The sequence below is a fragment of the Petaurus breviceps genome, unplaced genomic scaffold, assembly GCF_028583685.1.
Source record: "Petaurus breviceps papuanus isolate PSGF00001 unplaced genomic scaffold, PetGlider_PUasm1.0 138, whole genome shotgun sequence".
In the NCBI taxonomy this organism is placed as follows: Eukaryota; Metazoa; Chordata; class Mammalia; order Diprotodontia; family Petauridae; genus Petaurus; species Petaurus breviceps.
Window position 1 is genome coordinate 23,757,775 of NW_027185694.1, and position 23,518 is coordinate 23,781,292.

The 23,518-nt window shown below is 43.5% G+C and overlaps 1 protein-coding gene across 1 annotated transcript in view; it reads right to left on the reverse strand.

Moving 5' to 3' along the window:
* The window catches only part of LOC138144220 (mesothelin-like protein), a 36,380-nt gene that overhangs the window by 7,727 nt on the left and 5,135 nt on the right, over positions 1-23,518 (reverse strand). The window contains exons 4-14 of the mRNA XM_069065571.1: positions 22,254-22,374; positions 15,400-15,520; positions 12,613-12,698; positions 11,459-11,585; positions 10,607-10,797; positions 10,056-10,146; positions 9,475-9,610; positions 8,057-8,244; positions 6,479-6,634; positions 3,258-3,385; positions 1,860-1,990 (exon numbers count right to left, since the gene is read on the reverse strand). Of these exons, the coding sequence (XP_068921672.1) occupies positions 1,860-1,990; positions 3,258-3,385; positions 6,479-6,634; positions 8,057-8,244; positions 9,475-9,610; positions 10,056-10,146; positions 10,607-10,797; positions 11,459-11,585; positions 12,613-12,698; positions 15,400-15,520; positions 22,254-22,374 (1,476 nt within the window). The remainder of the gene's footprint in view (positions 1-1,859; positions 1,991-3,257; positions 3,386-6,478; positions 6,635-8,056; positions 8,245-9,474; positions 9,611-10,055; positions 10,147-10,606; positions 10,798-11,458; positions 11,586-12,612; positions 12,699-15,399; positions 15,521-22,253; positions 22,375-23,518) is intronic.

Genomic DNA, 23,518 nt, shown 5'->3' on the forward strand with positions numbered 1-23,518 from the left:
ATCCATATAGTCCAACACATACACAAAAGGAATCTCCATTATAACAAATCCAGCAAGTGATTTCCAGACACTGCTTAAAGACTTCCAAGGAGGAAGAAGAACTCATAACCACTTGAGGTGGTCCATACCCTTTCTGGACAGTTCTATTGGTAGGAAGTTTTTCCTAACATCAAACCTAAATTCACCCATTATTCCAAATCTCCAGGACTGAAAGTCAAACAAAAACAGGGATTCAAAATAGGAATTCTCTTCCCAAGGCAAGAGTCAGGGTCCAGGGGAAAAAAGGCATTTCTATAACTAGTCTAACAAACTCCCTGTTATCCAAAATCTATGGATCTCCTACAGAATTATTCAGATTTCCAGCTCTTCTTGCTGCCTTAGGTTCTCTAGACAGCTCTCTACCCAACAGCCCCTTTTTCAGAGGCAAAACTTAAGCATCCTCTGTTCGACTCCAGAACAAACATTAAGGAAAGGACCCAAACCCTCAAGGCCTAATTCATGCTGCTGCGGCTCCGGCTCCGGCTCCGGCTCCTCCTCCTCCTCCTCCTCTTCTTCCTCCTCCAGGAAGCCTTCCATCACTATGCAGCCCTCAGTGATTTCATCCTCCCCTTAACTTCAACACCGAAAGCTTAAAACCTCTTTAGCCTGACATTTGAAGTTCACCCCATATAAGGTCCCAGTCTTATTTCATATATCAATCCTCCAAAAAACACTTTGTTCCCCAAACTTAACATGCCATTGCCTGCCTCCATTCATTTGTATAAGCCACCCTTGGGTTTAGAATGCACTCCCTCATCTCCTAGTTTTATAATCCTCCTCTCCCCCCTCTGAAGGGTCTTTCCTGGTTCCCTCAGGGAAAAAGTATTGATAACCTCTTGAAAAATTCCTCGGATCCTTCATCTGGATCTCTCTTTGGTTCCCAAAACCTCCTGCCTTACATTATATTTAGTCATGTAAGGCCCTGGAATGGAGGAATGGTGTCTTTTTATAATCTGTCCATCCCCTGTACCCACACTAATGCCTAACACTTAGTAGGTACTTAATAAACACTTAAATTTGAATTTGTATTGGTATTTGAACTTAGTTGAATTTGTATTGGTGTTGAATTAGTAATTGCATTAATAAATGTCAAATTTGAATTTGGATTGGTCTCTAACTTTCCCATGTCTGTGTCATTTCCCAGTCCCATCTCTGCCCCACTCCCCTCCAAGACTGTGAGTTTCCCCAATGACAGGACCAGAGTCTTCTTCCTTTATCAGGGTGGTGGCTGAGTGAGTGAAGAGAAGGCACATGAGAGCTAATAAGGTAGAAATAAGAAGACTTGACCACAGATTGGATATAGGGGGTGACACCCACGATGTCCCAAATTCACCATGTCCAATATCAAATCCATTATCTTCCCCCTGAAGCCCTTCCCTCTTCCAAATTTCATTGTTCACTGTCAAAGGTAACATCACTCTTCCAGGCAACAAGGTCTCCTCGCTTCTCTCTCTGCTAAATCTTGCCATTCTATTTCTGCAACACCTCTTGTATCGATGCTTTCTTTATTCACACAAATGCCACTTTTATTCATGCCCTCATCCTGTGTTTGAGCATGTAATTTAGGATTTAGAGAGTTATACGAGGAGCTGAAGGCATTCCAAACGGGGGCAGTGATTGTGGTAAGGCACAGAGGTCTTCAGGGGATAGTGACAAGGCTGGTCTGGCTAGACTGAGGTATGGACCTATAAGGGAGTAATAAGAGAAAAATCTAACAAGCTACAAGCTAGGGCTGGACTGTAGGAGAGCCTCAGTTATCTTAGACTTGCTTCTGGAGACACTGGGGAGAGAGTGAAGATCTGGTTCTGGGCAAATCTCACCGAGGTAGGGCCGGATGTAGTGGTAGTAGGTGACTGTGGCAATGGATCCAGAAAAGGCCTCCTTGGCTTTCTCATATAGGTCATCCTTCCTGTCTTGAGCACAGGAGGAGACGTCCAGGGCCCCTGCTAGCCTAAAGGGAACAAGAAGAGTCAGGTTCACACTCTGCCATGTTTTCCATGCCCTAATGCCACCTCCCAGGTATTCATCCTGAGTCCCATCCTACAGGGCTGACTAGCTCTGTGACTTCATGTCTCTTTTTTTCCCTTTTTGGAGGGGGGAAAGTAGGGAAATTGGGGTTAAGTGACTTGCCCAAGATCACATGGCTAGTTTTTGTGTTAAGTGTCTGAGGCCAGATTTGACCTCAGGTCCTCCTGACTCCAGGGCCTGTGCTCTATTCACTGCACCACCTAGCTGCCCCCATGTCTATTTCTAAAGCAATTCATTTCCTCCCACTTTGTGCCATGCAGAGGAAAGGTGTCTCTCTAAGTAAAGAAGTGAGGCAGCCTAGAATAGTAAAAAGCAATAGCATCACAGTCCCAACACCTGGGTTCAAATCCCAGTTCTGATATTTCCTGTCTGTGCAACCCTGAGTAATTCACTTCAACTTTCTTAACCTCAGTTTCCTCATTTGTAAAATGAAAACAATAATATTTGCATGACCTATATTGCAGGACTTCGTAAGGGCTTCATAAATTATAAACTATCATATAAATTTGAGCATTTATTATATGATCATGGGATTATAGATTCAGAGCTAGGAGAGGGTTTAGAAGCCAGTGAGTCTGATCTAATTTTTTCAATGAGGAAACTGAGGCTTAGAGTAGTTAAGTGACTTGACCAAGGCCACACAGCTAGTATCTGAGAACAGGATTTTAACTCCAGTCTTCCTGATACATGAGCTCCTAGGAGTCATGGTCACATGCACATGACTGTAGGCCCAATGGCAGACCCAATGGGTCTATAGTAGGGGAAGCAGAGTTGTCCAAAGGTCGGGAGGTATGGGGTTAACTTCCATTTTTTCTGAATCTTCCCAAAGAAGACCTAGAGGGCCAGAAATACACTCCCTCCACCCCTCCACCTATAGAATCCTGAGCTCTCTTTAAAACTCAACATTGAAGACCCAGATCTGGGTTGGAATCCCGGCTTTGGTACTTGACTAAGTTGCATGACACTGGGCAAAAAAGTTACCTTCTAGGCCTCAAATTTCTTCCTCTGTAACATTAAGGGTTTAGACTAGATGATCCCTGACGTTTCTCCCAAGCTCTGACATCCCAACCGTGGGAAGCACCATCTACCCCAGGGAGCTCTACTCAGAGGTCCAGAATATGGGGCCTTTGCCTAGTTAGGTCGGGATCAGTCCAATGCAGGCTCTGCTTGGGTTGGGGGTGCATACCCACCTCAGCTCCACAGGTCGTATCACCTCGATCTGCCGTGGACTCATCCAGCAGAGGCGGAAGCCACCAATGGCCACCAGCAAGGCCCCTGTCACGGTGCCATTCAGTTCCAGGTACTTCTTGATGACAGCCTGTGAAGAGTCATGCTCCCTTACTCCAGTAACAAACCCCCTCATTTCCCCAAATGCTTTCTTATGGATTCTACAGAGGCAACATTCTCAAGTGGAAAAGATGTGGGACTTGTCCTGCCTGAGGTGAGAAGTCCTGCCTGCGGCCAGACCCTACACCTGCCACCACTTTAACCTCGCTCAGCCTCAGTTTCCTCACCTGTAAAATGGGGACGCTGGTACTCAATCCTAACAACCTCCCATGAGGAAGCAATTATGTATGATCTCCCTGGAACCTCAGAACAATCCTTCCAGGGTTGTTATCTCCATTGTGTGGAAGGAATAACTGAGATGTAAAGAAGGAAAGTCACTTGCCCAGGATCACACAGTGAGCGGCACAGCCAGAAGGAATAGAAAGTCTGGTCTCCTATTATATGGCTCAAATGAGATCATGGATACAAAGCGCTCTGTGGGCCTTAAAGTGATACAGAAATGCCAGTGACTGTTCTAGCAGCAGCCTCCAGTCACTAGGCCTCCAGTCTAATGATGACTTCATTCCTTAGGCCTGAGTTCAAGCAATATTTATAAAGTAGCAAAGAGGGAGCCACAGGGCAGCTATGTGGATAAAATATCCAGCTGGGAGTCCAGAAAATGTATCTTCCTGAGTTCAGATCTGGCCTCAGACACTTACTAGCTGTGTGGCCCTGGGCAAGTCACTTAACCCTGTTTGCCTCAGTTTCCTTATCTATAAAATAAGCTGGAGAAGGAAATGGTAAATCACTCTGGTAAGAAAACCCCCAATGGAGTCAGGAAGAATCAAACATGACTCAACAACAATGGGGAGGGGCGGTGTGCTGGTAAATATTTAACAGTTGGGCTCTCTGGGAAAAAAATGCATGAACACACGACTTTTAAGTTTAATCTGAATTATTAACACTCTCAACAATCAGCAAAATAACCAGACAAGCCCTGATTTGCAGTGATTGCTGACTGATTCCTAAGCTGTAAATGCTCATGTTGTACGGAAGTTCAGCCCTCCCCTGTCAGGAGAGCCCTCTCCAAGAGAGGAAAGGGACTGTCTCTCAGAGTGACCTGCTCTCAGTTATCCAGGGGCATAGGGTCAAATAGGTGTGGAACCAGTAGAGATGTTAGAGGTCACCTAGTCCAACCCCTCATTTTACAGATGATGAAACTGGAGCCAAGAGAGGTTAGGGCTTGCTCATTGTCCCACAGGGACTAAGCTGGAGAGCAGGTAACTGAAGTCAGGTTCTAATATTACCCTAAGTTTAGCACTCTTTCCATGACACATTGAGGTAGGAAGCAGGATTCTCCTACGTCCTGGGAAACTTCCAACCTCATCTATTTGTTCAAGCAGAGAAAACCATAGAATTCTTCTAAAGAAACTTTTAATCAATCCCAGAACGAGAAAAGTTTCTACAAAAATGTAGAAAACAATCCATTCCTCTAAGGCATAGTTTTCTGATGCTAACCTTCCAAAGTCTGGTCCTAGCTGGACTTGGCTAACACAGCTTTTAGGCTTATCCCCAAGTCACCTTTTCCAACCCTGGGCAGTTTCCCCTCCTAGAGACTGGGTCAGGAGTCTTGTTCTGTTCCCCCATACCCTTCCCACCTAGGTGAGTTACTTGGTCATTCCCAAGTAGAGAAAGGAATGGTGGGTAATACAAGTCAGGATTCAGAGATGCAACTGACTTTTCTCCAATCTGTCAAGGATAAGACAGCCACATGTTGTCTGCCAATCAATCAACTGGTGTTTAACAAGATCCCCAAGCCCTATTCACCACTTCTTGGTTCCCAGTTCTGAACTCAATACAGTTTGTTCATTCATTCATTCAATAAACATTTATTAAGCAGCTAGTGAGGAGAGTACTGGATTAGGAGCCATGAAAGCCTGAATTCAAGTCCTTTGAGCTGTGTGATTAGGATCCTTCCAATACAACATACTGTCTCTCACACTTTCCCCAAGAAATCTCACCTAATAATCTTACACACAAAGTACACCCCAGCCTCCCATCTGGTAATAAATCCTTCCAGGACTACATGATCAAAGATTTAGGGCTTGAAAGGGACTTTGAAGCTCCTCTAGGTCAGAGGCATAAAACATACAGCTGAATCATATTAAAATGTACTTGGGAAATGTTTAACAAAATAAATAAAAACATAACACAACACAGATAATATTAATTTGTGGTATTCTAAGTGAACGCACAGGTATCTGTTTTTTGAGTTTGGCAACCTGATCCAGAACAACAAATGACAAAATTTTACAGATGAGAAAACTGAGGTCTGAAGAAATTAAATTTGCTATAAAGGTAGCAAATTACAAAGCTGGAAACTGAACAGAGATTCTCTGACTCTCTCAAAACATTTTACTTGACCTCATTTCACTCACAATTAACATTCTGATTTGTTATTTTTAAAATTATTAATTATTTTATGTGTAACATCCTTTTTTTGCTATTGTTCAGTCATTTTCCAGTTGTGTCTGATTCTTCATGATCCATTTGGGGCTTTCTTGGCAAAGACACTAGAGTAGTTTGCCACTTTCTTCTCCAGATAATTTTACAGATGCAGAAACTGAGGCAAACAGGGTTAAGTGACTTGCCCAGGGTCATACAGCTAGTAAATGTCTGAGACCAGATATGAACTCAGGAAGATGAACCTTAGTGACTTAGAGGTTTGGCACTCTCTACATATAGTGCCACTTACTAGGAGCTCCTTCTACTAGACTAATCTTGCTGGAAGAGACTTTCATGTCTAGTTTTTGTATCCCTAGCACCTTGTACAAAACTTTACCCAGGACAGGCACTTAATAAAGGTTGAATTAAATTCATTTGATTTGAATTGAAGACACACTCTACAGGCGCAGAGGAAAGAGCCTGGTACTAAACTGTGGGTCAGAAAAGCAGTCCAGCTCTGGCTTTGCCACTGGCTCATGGCAGGACCTCAGGCAAGTCACTGGATTTCTCTAGGACTCTGCTTTTTCATCTATAAAATGACAAGGCGAGGGGTCGTGGGACTGAGCTTGGTCCCCAAGGTACCTCCAAGCTCTGCCACTGGCTAAGACAGGACAGTGGAGTCAAATGCTAGGTGCCACACCTGAGTCTGGTTCTCCATGGCTACATCAGAGCGCAGCAAGGCCACCACGGTGTCCCTGGACGTGATGTTCCAGTGACCAATTTCATCATTGGTATACAAGTAGACCAGGGAGGTGATGAGCTTCAGCTGGTCCTCGGGGACACCCCCTGGATAGATCTGGAAAGGAGACAGAGTGGCCCAATCAGTCCAGAAAGTTGTGGGCTCCTGCCACCCAAACTCTGGTCAACAGACTTCCAGGACAAGACCTCTTACAGAAACTCGATCTCCTTACATGCAAATAAAGTGTCTGCATTTATTCTGCTAGGTATAACTGCACTTACATCGTGACACTCCCCTAGTCCAGAGTAGCTCCCCTTTGATGAATTAGATTGAGGTCAGGCTTCTCTGCCTGAGATTCCTGATATATCAGATCACAATCTGATCTCAGTCTCTCTAGCCTTAAGTCTCATTCTTTTCCAACATGCACCCTCTGTTCCTGTCAGGCTAATCTCCACTCCAAGGCTATAACAACATGGGCACATGTGGAAGCAGTGATACATTTATGGACATGTAAGACTCTGCCTTAAATATGAAAAGCCCTCCATTCTGACCCCTCAATGACTTAGCAAGGAGACTTTGAGCTACAGTCTCTGGAGTCCAGAAAAACGGGAATTTGGTGGGTTATAGGGCACTCTGTATATTTACACCCTGCCCAAAACATTCTTCTTATTTGGTATCAGTACAGGGGAATGAAAGGAGAAGAATATGTCCTACATCCTCTGCCACTAGATGCTTAAGCTGTCCATCAGTATTGGCAATGCGGTAACACTCAAATAAAAATCTATCATTTGATGTCCTTATCCTGATTGACAACTTAGCTAGCCAGTGACAAGAGAGGAGAGGAAGAGAGAAAGAGAAAGAGGAAGGGAGGGAAGGAGGGAGGGAGGAAGGGATAAAGGGAGGGAGGGGGAGAGGGAGAGAGAGAGAGAGAGACAAAGACAGAGACAGAAAGACAGAGAGAGACAGATAGATAAACAGAGACAGAAAGGAGAGGAGAGCAGAGGAGAGGAGAGGAAAAAGGAGAGGAGAGAGAATGATATTCTTCCATTTTAACATGTCCCATAACTATTCCTGAGACCTTGCCAATACACAGTTGTTGTGCACATACCTTCATTGACCCCAGAGAGATTACATTCATCCTGCCTCTGCTCTACCCAGACCTTGAGGGGTGATGTAAGGGTCACTGGAAAATCTCTACCCATCCCCAAATATCTTCATGTATTCCTGTCATGGTACCACCATTAAAGCTTCATCCTTTGATGGCAACCATTGCCTTCTCTTGGTTCTTTCATTATTTTTAAAAATTAAATTAATTTTAAAATATTAATGTTCATTATCGCCAAACACAAGTAACTCAGGGTTACAGTGTACTGAGTCTAACTGCCTTTCCCTCATAGATAGAAAGGAGAGTGACAGTAGAACAGGTCCAGGAACACAAGACTACCAAAGAGGGGAAATGGCCCAAAAGAAGGGGGCAGGATAACAGAGACAATCTTGGCCAGGGCCACATTCCTGCCATCCATCCAGGGGGGCCAGTACCTCACTGAGTTTCCCCTTCACGACACGCTGGCACTCTCTTGGCAGAGGATGCTGGAGCAGTGGGTTGAGGTTAGCTTTCAGGACCTTGCTTCCCAAGCAAGACTTGAGCTGTTTGCAGTCATAGCGGACCATGAACAATTCATCCTGAATCACCTGAGCTGTGATATTTCCACGACTGCATCTTCTTCCTGGGGTCCAAGAGGCGGATGAACAGAAGAGATGAGAACTGGTCCCCAAAGACAACCCTAATCCATCCCGAAACCTAAATTCTGACTAAACTGAAACCTAACTTCAGCCCAACTCCCACCAAATGCAACCCCAACTTCAACTCCAGCTCTATCCCAAAACCAGCCCTAGCCCCAACCCAAAGCCTAATCCTGATGACAACCAATGAGCAAACCTCATCCTAATCCCAACCTCAGCCCCCAACTCTAGCCCCATATCTAACCCTAAATCTAACCCCCATGTTCCAGCAGACCTCATCAGATTGCCCACATCTAACCCATTAGACTCCTGACCAGACCCTCCCAAGCCCCACCAGACTCCTAATGCATCAAACCCTTTAACCCTAATTCCATAGCTAACCCCAGCTTCACTTTAACCCTTTATTCCAACCTGAGGCATAACCTATTTGCAATCTCGACCTCATATTAACTTCAGACCTAATCTCATTTTTTAACTTTATATCTCCAACCTTAACTCTGAACCTCAGCCTGCTCCCTAAGCCTAGCTGCAGTCTAAATCCTAACCTCAAATCCAGCTCCATTCCCAGGCTCAACCCTTACCCCCACACCTAACAACTGAAAAGGGTGAGGTACTTCTCTAAATTCCTTCTCTTTGCCACAGCTTCTCTCTTGCCTTTTTTATACCCTCTTCCTTCTTCCCATGAGCTCCTCTCCCCAGACTCTTTCCTCCTTTCATTTTCTCTCCTAGAAAATTGCTTTGAAAGGCAGCTGGCAGCATAATGGACAGAACTGGGCCTGAAGTCAGGAAGACTTGAGTTCAAATCCAACCTCAGATGCTTACTAGTTGTGTGACCTGGGCAAGTCACTTAACATGTTTGCCTGTTTCCTTAACTGTAAAATGGGGATAAATCACAGCACTTAGCTCCCAGGGTTGTGGTGAGGATCAAATGATAATATTAGTAAAAGCACTTAGCACAGTGCCTATGACATTACAGTAAATGCTTATTTCCTTCCTGTTTCTTTCTCCCTTCCCCTACAAAAACCACAGAACATCCATCATGTATCCAAGTTGATACCCCTACCTTGAGGTCATCCTCATTTCCTCTTGGTCCTGGTCCTAAAGAAAGCATTCTTTTGGCTTCCTTGTCCAGAAGAAAAAAGTCAACCAGAGAAGGGCCCTTATGTGACCTTCTATCAGTACCATAGGGCCAGAACCTAAGGCCCTCCACTAACCTGTCTCCCGGTTGGCTCTTGAAACTGATAATTCTTGAGCAAGGAAGGAATCAACAAAGCTCTGGACGTGGTTCCTTGGCAAGCTTCCTGCTTGGTATTTAGCGACTACATCCCGAAAAAAATCCTTACTCACCTCCTGAGACAAGAGGGAAATTGTAGATGAAATGCTTCTCACAGTTTCCTCCATTTTAATTCATCAATGGCCAGAATGGATTCGTCAACCACTCAATAAGCATTTATCAAATTGCTGCTTTGTGCCAGGTACCACGCTCGGTATGGGAGATGTGAAGACAAAACCAAAATATTGCCTGCCCTCGAGAAGCTTACATCCTTTTGAGGGAGTCAACACATGCATAAATAAATACACATAGATATAAATGAAATAAATGCCAGATAAACTGGGGAGGGGGCACCATCATCAAGAAGGCTCAAGAAAGGTAAGAGGTCTTGTGATTGTGCTGCTTGAGCAGCGTTTTGAAGAACACAATAAACTCTAAAAGACCTTCTACCATTAACTTATGCAGCCTCTTATTCTTGGCCAAGGTCCCACGTCCAGCTCCCATCTTCCTCAGGGTCCCTACCTTATTCACCATCTTCCACAGAGTAGAGTTGATATAAAATGCCAGGGGTCCAAGACTCCAAAGTCTGCCAAGATTCCAGGATCCAGGAGCCCTGTGTCACAAAGGGAAAAAAGAAAGGGATGGAGGATTTGGGGAGGGAAGCTCCTTGGACCATGGGACCTGGGCTCCAATGTTATTTGGAGGCAATCAGTGCAAGGATATGAGATATAAGGAAACACCTTGAGGTGGGGCATGGATGCCAGCTTAAGAATTCCTGCTCTAACTATTAAGATAACCAACCACAAAACCACAGCTGTTCAATGAACCAGGTAAGTTCCAAAACCCTGTGTCCCTTGGTACACTATTGATATGACCTGAGAGAGTCACAGAACCTCAAAACTACATGAGTCTTATGGCACCAACTTCTTTGTTATATGGAGCAGGAAATAGGGACCTGGAGAGCAACACGTGACTTGGCCAAGGTCACACAACCAGCTGGTATTGGCTGGATGGGTTAGTGTCGAGTGGTGCCTTGGATGTTCTCAAGTAGAATCAGTATTTGGGCAGCCTACCCCAGTGATGTGGCCCCGCTGCGAAGGAGCGCGTTGAGAGCATCCTGCTGTCCCACTGTAAGCTGGGAGCAGCGCTTCAGGTTGTCCAGGATGTGGGGGTCAGATTCCAGGATGACAGCTGGCTCCATGTCACAGACCAAGCCACCCAAGGAGTTCAGGTCCTCCTTGCTCATATTGGTACCAGAATTTCCCTGCAAAGTCAAAAAAAGTGAAAACAGATTAGATGTTAGATGTTAGAGTTAGTCAGATGTTAGAGCTAGAAGGAGCCTTCCCTCTTGGTGTTGGCCTATACAAAGTCAGGAAAGAATTAGATAAAATGTCATGTATGGGGAATATCAATGAGTCTAATTCAGCTGGAACATAGAGTACATAGAGTCTAATGTATAATCATTCTGAAATGACAGGCTAGAGCCAGACTTTGAAGGGCTTAAAATACCAGAGGAATGTGAATATTATCCTGAGGACACTGAAGTTTCTTCATCAGGGGACTATATAGTCTATATCTTCTGCCCTAATATCACCAATGATACATTTCTTTTCTGGGCCTCTATCAAGTGCAGGTGGACAAGATGACTCTCAAATCCTTTCCAGCTCTCAAATTCCATGAAGACAATAATGAAGATGGTGATATTAAGGTTCAGAGGTTACGATGCAAATCAGTGGTTGAGTCAGGGGTAGAATTCAAATTCCCTGACTCCTGGCCCAGAGCTCTTCTGGCTACAGTCATGATTTTTCACTAAAACTCCTCTGTCCTTCCCAGGACCATGCAATTTTCTCCCAGAGACAGTCAGTCCCTATTTCCCTCCCCACTTTTGCTGTCTTCCTGGGATATAAGGGGAGAAATGTCTATACCAGACAAGTCAGGGACATGTTCAGTAGCTCCCTCTTCTGAGCTGACAGTCCAGACAGGAGGTTAAGGTTCCCCTGGGAGGCCCTGCTGATGAACGCCCGACACTTGGCTTCGTCCACTTTTCTCAGGCTGTCGGAAATGCAAATCGTTGTGAGTTGCCACTGAGGTCCAAAGCCTTCCCCTTCTTTCCCTCTCCCCTACCCAGCCCATATGGGAGAATCTGGGCTTTGGGGGGGCTGTATCCTAGAGAATATAGAGGCACAAAGGAAAAGTTTTGGTGATACAGAGTTTATGGCAGAGACTGCTTGGGTATTGTGAAAAGGCCTTAGCCTAAAGGCCAGGATCTCCCATTACATCCTGGGCCATCTCCAGTCATCCTGATGAATCTAGATGGCTCTGGAGGATAAAGTAAGGCTTGTGACCTTGCACAGCCCACCCTCACTCAAATCAAAGTCAACTGCAAGTCAGTCATCATGTCCCTGATGCTATTGTCCTCTTCGAAAACCAAGGACAAACAACAAAGCATGGGTATTGCACCCAACCATGGAAGACAGTAAGCTCCCCATTTCTGGGAGAATTCTATCAAAGACTAAATTACTTTCTATTAGGGAGATTCAGGTTGGATGAGATTAGATAATTTCTGAGGTGTCTTCCAGCCCTGGAAATTTATGATCTTATGATTCTATCTCTTTTCTTTTCCAAGCAGACACCAGAAAGGGGACAGCCTAAAGGTGCAACCTAAAGAAATGGGAGGGTTTCAAACACTCTTATAGGTAGGTTAGGGATAATTGGTGGGGAGGGATTGGGAAGTGTTTCATTTTGACCCTCTCTTTACACTTTATCCATCCATAAGTAAAAGTTCCCATTTGATGCAATGGATAGTGTTAAACTTGGAATCAGGTAGATCAGAATTCAAATCCTACCTCAGACATTTACTAGCCGTGTGACCCTGGGCAAGTCACTTAACCTCTGTTTGCCTCAGTTTCCCCATCTGGAAAATGGGGGTAATAAAAGTACTGACCTCACAGGGTTATTGGGAGGATCAAGTGACATAACATTTGTAAAGTGCTTTGTAGACCTTAAAATGTTCTACAAATGCTATAATAATAATAATGACAATTATTATTATTATTCATCCTATTGAGGGGACACTCACTCATAGAAGAGCAGCAGGTCCGGTGAGTAATCAGCAAAATTGCTTGTCAGGTTATGGAGAGCCAGAAGGTTTGCCATACAACTCAGCTAGAAGAGAAGAACGGGCAGTGGGCAGAGGGGACAGGTGTAACTCACACATCACAGAAACGCCAGACCAGGATATCAGGAATTCTAGCCTCAGGTCCTCCTCTAAGTATCTGGACAAATCACTCCCCCTTTCGTCTGCCTACGGGCTTTGGATGGTCATGAGGGGTGGGATCTTGTGGCGGGGGGGGGGGGGGGGGGGGGGGGAGGGGGGGCGGAGCAGGCCTGCTTTGACAGGTCAGGCCTAACAGAGCAACATCTAGTGAACAGACTATATTTGGAACTTCCCCTAACTCTTCATCTTTCTGGGAGCTCAGGATCCAGCAGAGCACTAAGAGAGGGGAGGGATTGGGCTGGGTGTCCCTCCCCCCGACCAGGAGGGGAAATGAGCCAGAAGAAACAGCCTTTTTTCAGCACTTAGCAGCCAAAGGCCCCCTGGAAAGGAAACTTGGCCTGGTGCGGTACCTAGGGATCTGGCCTCAGAGGATCTTAGCTTGAATCATATGCTGAACTAGAAACCTGAGAGTATTCCTTGGCACACCTCTACCTGAGGTACATATTACCTGGCCATGTCATTACCTGAATACATTGCATAACACAGCTGAGCTCATTCCCTGGCATACATCATCTGGGCACGTATCATCTGGCACAATCCGGTCTGGCACACAGCTTTACCTGAATGCATATTACCTGGTGTACCTTTATCACTATCCACCTCAGGCAGGCACATACCACACTAAGAACACACAGACTTGGTGTACTGTTACCTGGCCACATCTTCATCTGAATACAGTACCATGAACATATTACTTAGCATATATCTACCTAAGACCACACTTAATTGACACACTATTAAACCTTTGCCTAAATATATTACCTGAGGGCATTTAGGTGGTAAAGTGGATAGAGCATTGGACCTGGAGTCAGGAAGATTCATCTTTCTGAGTTCAAATCCAGCCTCAGACACTTACTAGCTGTGTCACCCTGGGCAAGTCACTTAACCTTGTTTGCCTCAGTTTCCTCAACTGTAAAACGAGCTAGAGAAAGACATGGCAAACCACTCCAGCATCTTTGCCTAGAAAAACCCGAATGGGTCATGAAGAGTCAGACACAATTGAAATAACCCAGCAACAACAAACACATTACCTGGCTCACCTCAACTTGTCCATATTGTTATCTGGCCATGTCTTTACCTTGAATAGATTTAGCTGAGCAAGTCCAACCCTGTCACTCATGGCTCAGAATCTAAGTGGCTCCCTGTTACCAATAAGATAAAAGATAAACTTCTTCATTTGGCATTTAATGCCCTTTGCAGTCTGGTTCCATCTATCTTTCCCTCTGCTATTCTAAGCTTCGGCCGCATTGGCTCAGGCAGTGTTCTCTGTATGGGACAGTTCATCTCTCCTCTTCCTGTCTTTGCCTGGACTGTCCCCCATACCCAGAATGCTCTCCCTCCTTGCCTTCTCTTAGAGCTCCTGGTATCCTTTAAGGCTCATCTCTGTCACCTCCTGCAAGGTGCCTCTCCTCATTCTCCAAGTTGTTAATGCCCTTTCTGGATTGCTATGTGTTTATGTTGTATATAAATATCTATGAATGTGTCATATCCTCCTAACCATGAGTTCTTCACCTTCTTGGGATCACAGGCCTCTTGGACAGAGGGGTGAAGCCCTTCTCAGAATAATGATTTTTACATAATTGAAAGAAATTTAAAATTTCAGTTATAGATGAGTGAAATGAAAGAGGGAGGGGCGGCTAGGTGGCACAGTGAATGGAGCGCCAGCCCTGGAGTCAGGAGGAGCTGAGTGCAAATCCAGCCTCAGACACTTGACACCAGAAAAACTAGCTGTGTGACCTTGGGCAAGTCACTTAACCCCAATTGCCATCCAAAAAGCAAAAACAAAGAAATGAAAGATGGAATCTTTTTCTCATCTACATTCACAGATGCCCTGACATCTATCCACAGACTCCTTGGGAGTCTGTGGACCCCAAGTTAAGAATCTCCAATCAAGTAGAATGCAAATTCCTCAACGGCAGGTACTGACTAATTTTTGTATTTGTATTCCCAGCATCTGACACACAGTAGGTATTTAATAAATGCTTGTTGGTTGATTGAATACACATTTCCTAAGACACTATTACTTGGGTACATCATTCTTGAATAGAGTACCTGATATTCCTTTACCTTACATGGCTGCATAATTACCTGGCCACACCTTTACCTGACACATCTTAACCTGGGCAGGAGCCTCCATTCATTCTGTCTAAGGGTCTTAACAGGCCAGCCATTGACAATTACCTTCTAGGTCCATTCACAACAGGTAAGGGGGCAAGCACAAAGGGGTGGTGTTCTCATCTCATGTTCCTCAGGCATCATATTTCCCCCTCCCAGTTGTGGTGGATGGTGAATCCCAAATAACCCTCTTCTCCTTGAGCACTGTGGGTACAGCATGGGGGATTGGGAACAGCAAGAATTCCATGTGATAAGCATTCAGCAAGGGCATTTCCTATGTGCAGGGTGTCGAGGAGAAGAAAAAAAAAGGAGAGGGGGAAACAACTCTTCAAAGAATGAATCCGAGTGAACTTGGGGGTGGTTGGCAATGTTATGCTGCCATGAGCAGATTATATATAATTTTTAAAATACACAGAATATATGTTAAACACATGCAAATATCCCCAACCCATCCACTCGGGTGGCACTGCCTACCTGTCCGGCATTTAAGATGGCCTTCTGCTTCTGTACTTCCCTAACAAGAGAAGAAAATTGAGCTGGGGGTAGCTGGCTGGCCTCCTGGCACTGGAAACCTTGTAAGACGGAGGCAGAGAGTCTAAGAAGAGAAACAGGTTATGGGTGATTGGGATCACGAAGGCCAGAGAGAGGGGAAGGCTTGAGGGGGACTTCAATCACAGTCAGTAAAGAGTGACGGTGATTCTACAAGCCAACTGCAGTTCTCTTCACCATTCACCTGTGGGAGAAGCACCAAGAAATGATTTGGAGCCGTAAGTGTAAGAGATACAGGTTAGACCAGACAACAATTTCCTGAGAGGGAAGGGATAAGACACGTGAATTGGGGGTAGCTCTGGAGACTCTTTCTCTGAAGATCATGGAAAACCAGGTTTATGGTATTGAAGAAATATTAATACTAATAACATACACTGTAATTTAGGCTTGTCATTGAATTTAATATTAATCTATATCCAAGACATTTCTAACTTACAGAGAGTTCAAACTGTCTGTCCCAAGTTAACATTGATAGGGAACGGAAATGAAAATGGAAAAGATCATAATATATTAAAAATCAGTTTGGGGTTAACATTCTAGAATAGTGACTACTCAGTTCCTTCCTGAACCATTTCCCCTTGAAAGAATTCCTTCCTGTGATCAATATATAAACCTTGAATTTCAAAAGGGAAGATACTATCCTTGGGTGGGTAAAGGCAGCAACCCTTCCAAAGGATGGGGAGGCAATCATCTAAATTTGGCTTCTTTTTTTAAAAAATAGTTTATTTTTTCCAATTACATGAAAAAAAATTTTAGAATTCTTTTAAAAAATTTTGAGTTCCAAATTCCCATTCTATCCTCCCCCCTAACTGAAAAGGCAATCAATTTGATATGGGTTACACATATTTTAAAAGAAAACTTAAGTTTAATTTCAAAAGAAGAACCTAGATTAAAAATCCCACAAATCTTACTAGCACCAAAAATCACCACAAATGTAGAAATACTCCCAAAGCAGGAGAGAATAACTGTAACAACCTCAAGCATATGTTCAAAGGAAATTTATTTTCTACAAGAAATACATGCATACCTAGATGGAATAAAGTATGAGATAAAAATTAAATAAAATCATTGGTGGGTAGAATTGGAAAAAGAATAAGTAGTTTCTGAAGAGAAAGTGGTAAGTTTTGCCAAAGAAATGAATTCCTTGAAAACTTGAATAGAACAAGCAGAAATCAATTACTCCATGAGACAACAATAAGTATTAGAAAAAAATGAAAAGATTGAAAAAATAGAATAAAATATAAGACATCTGATTGACCTGGGAAACAAGACAGAGAGAATTTAAGAATCACTGGACTCTTTAAAAACTATGAACACTATATTTCAAGAAATTATAAGTGAAAACTGCCCAAATCTATTAGAACCATATGGCAAGGTAAAGATAGAATCCACTGACCACCTCCTGAAAGGAATCCCAAAAGGGAATGTCATAATCAATATCCTAAATGCCCATATCAAAGAAAAAAGTACTGCAAGCTTTGAGAAGGAATGAGTACAAGTACCACAAACTAAAGTTAGGCTCGCACAAAACCTGGAAGGACCCACTATAAACAAAAAGAGATTTTGGGATATAATATTACAAAAGGAAAAAATATGTAGGCTTATAACCAAGAATAACTAACTTACTCTGAGAAGCTGAGCATAAACCTAAAAGGGAAAATGTCGGAGGCTTGATTTGAACTCGTGTTCCTACTCTAGATCTAAAGTTCTACCCATTGCACCCCTATGCTACCTTTAAAGATGAAGATCACAACTCATACCTGCTTATACCGTTGTACCCTCATGCATGTCCTCTTATATGGCGACCGTGTGGTCAAATGACTTGTTGAATTAAATTCAACATGCTGAGCAGCCTTACTGTACTTGATGGTTACCCAATGGAGCGCATAGACTGATGACTAGCTGCCTTTTACTTTAGATGCCAGACTAGTCCAGTTGTACTTGTTTGTAAGTATCCTTCACTCCACATCCACTCCCTCTTTGTAATGAGAAGTGACCTGCTCACACTCGCCATGGGCTTTTCCCTTGCCTGCTGGATAATCCTCATCCATGACTTGCAGTCATACAACATCACCAGAAGAATATTGGTTACTGTTAGGATATTGGTACTGAGTCTTTGTTTCAGGGGAAAGGTTGTGGTCATTGAAATCACTTTACAATTGCTCAAAGGTAGTCTATCCTCTCTCTTCCTCCTCTTCGACTCTAGGTTCAACCTGTTATTTGTTTGAAATTGTCTGCCCAATTGTAAGACAACTCCAAAAGACTCATGATGGAGAGAGATGTCTACATTCAGAGAAAGAACTAGAAAGAACAGAGTATGAATGTAGATTGAAGCAAACTACCTGCTCTCTTTCTTTTTCTTGTTTGGTTTTGTTTCCTCTTTTCCATTGTTCATTCCATCCATTACAATCCTTTATAACCTGACTATGGAAAGTATTTACAGATCCTTTACTTGATTGCATGCTGCCATGGTGGAGGCGGGGGCGGGGAGGAGAAGGAGAGGGAGAAAATTTGAAACTCAAGGGATTGCGGAACTGAATCTTGTAAACTAAAAGTAAACAAAAAAAATTAATAAAGACAAAAAAATTTAAAAAAAAGAAATGTCTGCCCAAGATAGATCCAAGGGGTTGTTCATCTGATGGCAAGCTACAGCCTGGACAGCAGCAGGCATTTTTCATTCCCTTGGTTTTCCCTGTGTGAATAGTAAGGTTGAACTCTTTTAAATGGTTATAGGATCTTATTTCAGATATTCTGTCATGTTCTGGGACATGCTAACAGTATACACTATGCCAACAGCATAATATTATCAAAAGAGGAAAAAAAGGAGTATCTGATGGGCCTTGTCCCTTTAGGAGATTCATCTAGGACTTGGGTTCTGTGCTGAATCTGTACCAGAGATGTGGCCCACAAAACTTCTGCAGCCTGAATCAAATTGAAATGTAACTGGGAAATATGCAACAAAATAAATTCTAAAACAGAACACAGACAATGTTAATATGTGACTTTCTAAGGCAATATGTGTCCTGCAGGGATTCTTATGTACAGTTTAGTGGGCCTGGTTTCAACCCCATGACTGTAGTGAATATTTTCATTGAGCATAATCTATCTTCCTTTATATGCTTCCATTAAGAGGCTGATGATCAGAAGCTTATCTCTGTCATTATATTTCTCAAGAAATCTCATATAATTTTGACCCTTACAAGCAAGGCACCTTGTTGGATAGTCTTTAAGATGGTACTTTCCTTACCCAACCAAATTCTTCTTTTCTGGTCAAAAAAGCTCAGAGGGATCTTGTGTTTTCTGAATCTGTCAGTCATTTGTGTGATGGTAAAGAAGTGATCTACTGGGGAACATATTTGCAAACATCTGCCTGTTCCCATCTGATACAGGACATCTTTGATGCATATATGGATTATTCTCATAAAAATTTTATATAATGAGAAAGAAAGCACTGAGGTGGATAGTTACTGAAGTCCTTTTAGGTGCCTTTTTGGGATAATTATTAAACCTGAGGTTTTGGGTTTTTTTCTCATGCCTTTGGTATCATCCCATGTTGGGGCATTAATTCCTTAACATCCTTAAAACTGCACCTCTTCCAGCAAAGACTTCTTTTGTATAACCTCTAGTTGCTTTTTCCGTCTTTGTTTTCTTTAATGTGTAACCTTGTCCTTGTGAAGCAAATCCAAGATTGTGCCGTTAAAAGTCAAAATTGTAGTGGCTTCTCTGTCCTTTATGACGAAAAGAATTTATTATAAATGCCTTTGCCTAGCCCTCCATTTTTGTCTGTCATCCTTCCAGTCATATCTTTAAATGCTCTTGGGATGATTTGGCTTAATCAGGTCTCTCATCAAAATTTCTGTTTTTCCCTCCTCTGTTTCTCATCACTCATGAGGCTATTATATTGCTCATAATCTTCCACTGTCCTCTGTAAGATTTTACAAATAGAATTTACATTCTAAACTTGTTTTGCTCTGGCCTTCCATATCTCTCGGATTGGCACACAGATCAAATATTTTCTGGATAAGATGATTTTAACAGCTATAGAACTTACATTCTAAACTTGTTTTGCTCTGGCCTTCCATATCTCTCGGATTGGCACACAGATCAAATATTTGCTGGATAAGATGATTTTAACAGCTATGCAAAACTGCTTTAATCAGTGTCAGTGCCTTTTCTGCGATCCATTTTGGCTTCAATAACTTTAAGTTAAGTCATGATGGTATTATTTTCATTGCACATCACATCTTTTTCTTACATTTATTCTTCTGGTTTTGTATTCATTCTTATCTTTAACAAGTTGGTAGATTGACTATACTTACCGTGTTTCCCCGATAATAAGACCTATCCCGAAAATAAGCCCTCCCCTTACTGTGTAAGATTCCTCTAAAATAAGCCCTCCCCCGAAAATAAGCCCTATTGAGATTGCTACTGTAGTGAAGGTGATCCCCTGTGGGGGCCCCTCCCCGCCGTGAAACACACGCCACACTCCAAGCTGCATCCAATCAGAGCTGCAGCAGTGAGCGCGTCATCCTGTTCTTCCCCAGTGATTTGCTTATTGAATAAAGGTACATTTTTTTGTTCACATTTACCTGTTTATTAAAATTGCTGTCAATGTTCATTAAAATAAGCCCTCCCCTGAAAATAAGCCCTCTGGTGTTTTTCTGTCCAAAAAAATTAATAAGACAGTGTCTTATTATCGGGGAAACACGGTAGCTAACTCAGGAATCAATATCCAAATCAATAACCAATCCTTCACTTTTTGTTAAAATATAATCTATTTCATTTTTTGTAATATTATTGCTTGACCTGTCCAGCACCTCCTAATTCTTTTTCCAATAGGTGTGTTAATGATGTATAAGCATGAGCCTCTGGGTAGTTCACAAGTCTTTGGCCTTATTACTGAACCATATTTTCCAACATATTTTTTGCCGTCCTTACCTATGCCTGCTTTTGCATCAAAACCACTAAGTATCAAAGTACATGTTGATTTAATTTGGAGTGTGTTACAAAACTACTCATTGAATTTCTCTATCTCTTCATCTCCTACAAAAGATGTTACATAAGCTGCAGTTATTTTCAGGTTGGTCTATTAGCGAATATTTATCCTGAGCACTGTAATATGAGATGAGCAAATGCCCCATGAAATATCTTGTGCCTTTGGATATATGATAAACACCAACTCTGCCAACCTCTTTATTTGCCTCACCAAGAGGAATCTGTGTATTATCCTTTCCCATCCAGATGGAACTTCCCTTCTTACAAGTTCATTTATAGAGAAAATGCCAAAGCTTGATACAATTAGCTTCCTTCAATAGTTGGTCACTGGACAAGGATTTCACATTTAGAGGACCAGCCCAGTTTGTTTGTTGATGATCTAAATGAATCTCTGCTAGCATAGCTTTAAAAATGGAAGGAGACTGCACAGGACCAAGAGCCGTTCTGCTTTTGCCTTTGTTTTCTGTGTTGGAAAATAGTCAAAGATTTCATCGCCAAATGGCCAACCACTTGATGAGCCTGTCCATGCTCAGCCAGGCTGGCTGGTCCTCAGAAAACAGCCACAATCTGTTGCCAGAAATGCCCAGGGAGGATTTCTGGTTTGGCAAAAACTGCCAGTGCCTTCATCTCCCCTCGAATAGTCTTTGAGAACCCAGGATTACCTCAACACCACAATGAGTCATTGGAGGAAATGGGCTAATTAGCTTTTAATCAATATTGACACTAGTATTTTAAAGAGGAGAGAAATAATTACTGGGTTGTGTGTTAAATGCTCTGACACACTGAGGGCGAAAGAACCTGTGGTTTAGCAGGCACTACCATCCACCTGGTGTCCATATCAAAAGGACCTCCAGGTATATATGAAGGTGTCTAGGAGAAACTAACTTTCTCTAAGACGACCTGTCATCTACTTTGTGTGCACTCAGGAACTGAATGTTTGAGACACAGGACTGTCTTTCTATTTAGACCAAGGGCTCCCCAAGCAGGAGCTATTTATCACCACTCCTCTGTATCATGCTCCAGAGCCTTGTCCATTCCATCATGATGCCTACCCGCATAATTCCAGTGGTCCAGTAGAAAGAGTACTAGATTTGGAGTCAGAAGACCTGGGTTCAAATCTTGGCTCCATACCAGCTGTATGATCTTGGTCAAATCATTTCCCCTCCTCAGTTCATTCCCCACCCCCACCCCTCAGGTCAATGAGTGAGACTGGACCAAATCACCTCTAAGATCCCTTCTAGCTGACATTCTGTGATTCTGACTTCCTGTCCATCTGGTGCAAATTTTTCTGAGTTTGAATGAGCTAGTAGAGAATCCTTTGGGTTCCTCTTCTTGACTTTCCTCATTGGCCTGAAGTTCAGCCCCACCTATGGAACCAGATGGTCTCTCTCCCAAGGGACTATTTCTATCAAACTCACAAACAACTAATTGCTCCCCTGGGGTCTTCCCTTTTCTCTTCCTCTCCCTGGGCTGCTGACGTCTACGTCTCTTTCATTGAACCAGCCAAAGAAAAACACTGATTCCATCCTTATCAAAGAGAATCTGGATCCAATTGCACCCAGCCATGCCCCAAACTAGTGGAGAGCACTGAAGCCTTCTTTAGTCTACCATGGCCTTGCCCTCAGGGGACCTCACCTTAACTTGGGGGTTTTGCCCAGGTCTGTCTTGGCCCTGCCATCAATAACTTCCCAGTTCTAAGGGCCACATCCAGCCCAGCCTACTCCTATTCTCAAGGAGCCCCAGCCCTAGTGAGTGTCAAGGTTCGGCCGCAATGGGGTACTCACCGGGCCACCTGGCTGCCCACGCTGGAGGCCAGCCCTTGCTGGAAGAAGCCCGAGGCCTGAGGAGAAGAGCAGTGTGCAGTCAGAGACACAAGAAGGACAAGGCCCCGGGGCACTATGTAACCTGGAACGAAACCCAGACATGAAGAAAGACGGCACTTCCTTCCAAGTAATAGCTGTAGCTGCCCAGGACCCCTTGGAATGGCCTCCTTAAGGTCAAGCAGGCCATCTTTCCCTCAGTGCTCACCCTAAAAAACTCACCTTTTTTGACTGGCCCTTCTCAACCTGATCACCTCATTTTTCCAGGAAACTTTATGGTCTCCTGTTGTTTGTGTCAAACTGATAGGTATAAACTGCCTCCCTCCTTAGGACATGAGGTCTGTGAGGGCAGGACCGTAGGGTTCACCACCAGATCTCAGACTTAAGACAGGGACGTGCCCTGTGTCTTCCACTTCTCTTATTTCCTATCCCTTTGTACCAGGTAGGGTTTTGTGAACAATACATACTGATGTGCTGTGGATTGAAAGGTCACTATTGGAAAGGTCTCTCCCTACTCACTAAAAGGACAGAGTCAAGAAATTGTCTGCCTTGGAGAAAAATCAGAGAGCCATCCCTACGGAGAAATCTCAGTGAGATGCACCACCACCCTACCACAGAGAAAGGTCCTCCATGGAGAAAGAACAATGAATGATCTCTTATGCAAAAGGATCAATGAACTGTCAGCCATAGAGAAGGATCAGCGAATGGTATTCCATGGAGACGGGTCAGTGAACTGTCCTCTATGGAAAACGGTCAGGGAGCTGTCTTCCATGGTGAGGGATAAGGAGAAGCGTTGGTGAATCCCCCTTATGGAGAAGGCTCTCATCCCAAAGGGAATGACTGCCTGGCGCTTCTCCATGAGTGATAGCATCTTGACTCTTGTCCATGGAAGATAGCTATTGACTCTTCTCCTTTGGAAATAACTTCCCGAGCCTTCTTCTTTAAGGAAAATTACCAGACTCTGTTCCATGGGAAGCATGCTATTCATTGACCTAAGTCCATGAGGATTTCTCCCTGATGCTTTTCCATTTAGGACAGCTCCCTACACCTTCCCCATGAGGACAGCTCACTAGCTCTCCTTTATGAGTATAACTCCTTCGTCCATGAACAATCCTCAATGAGGGAGAGTGAGCTGGACCTTTTCTATGTGGATTGCTCCTTGATCCTTCTCCATAAGGGGGATTCACCAACCCTCCATGAAGGGTCTCCACGCCTCAGTGTCTACATGG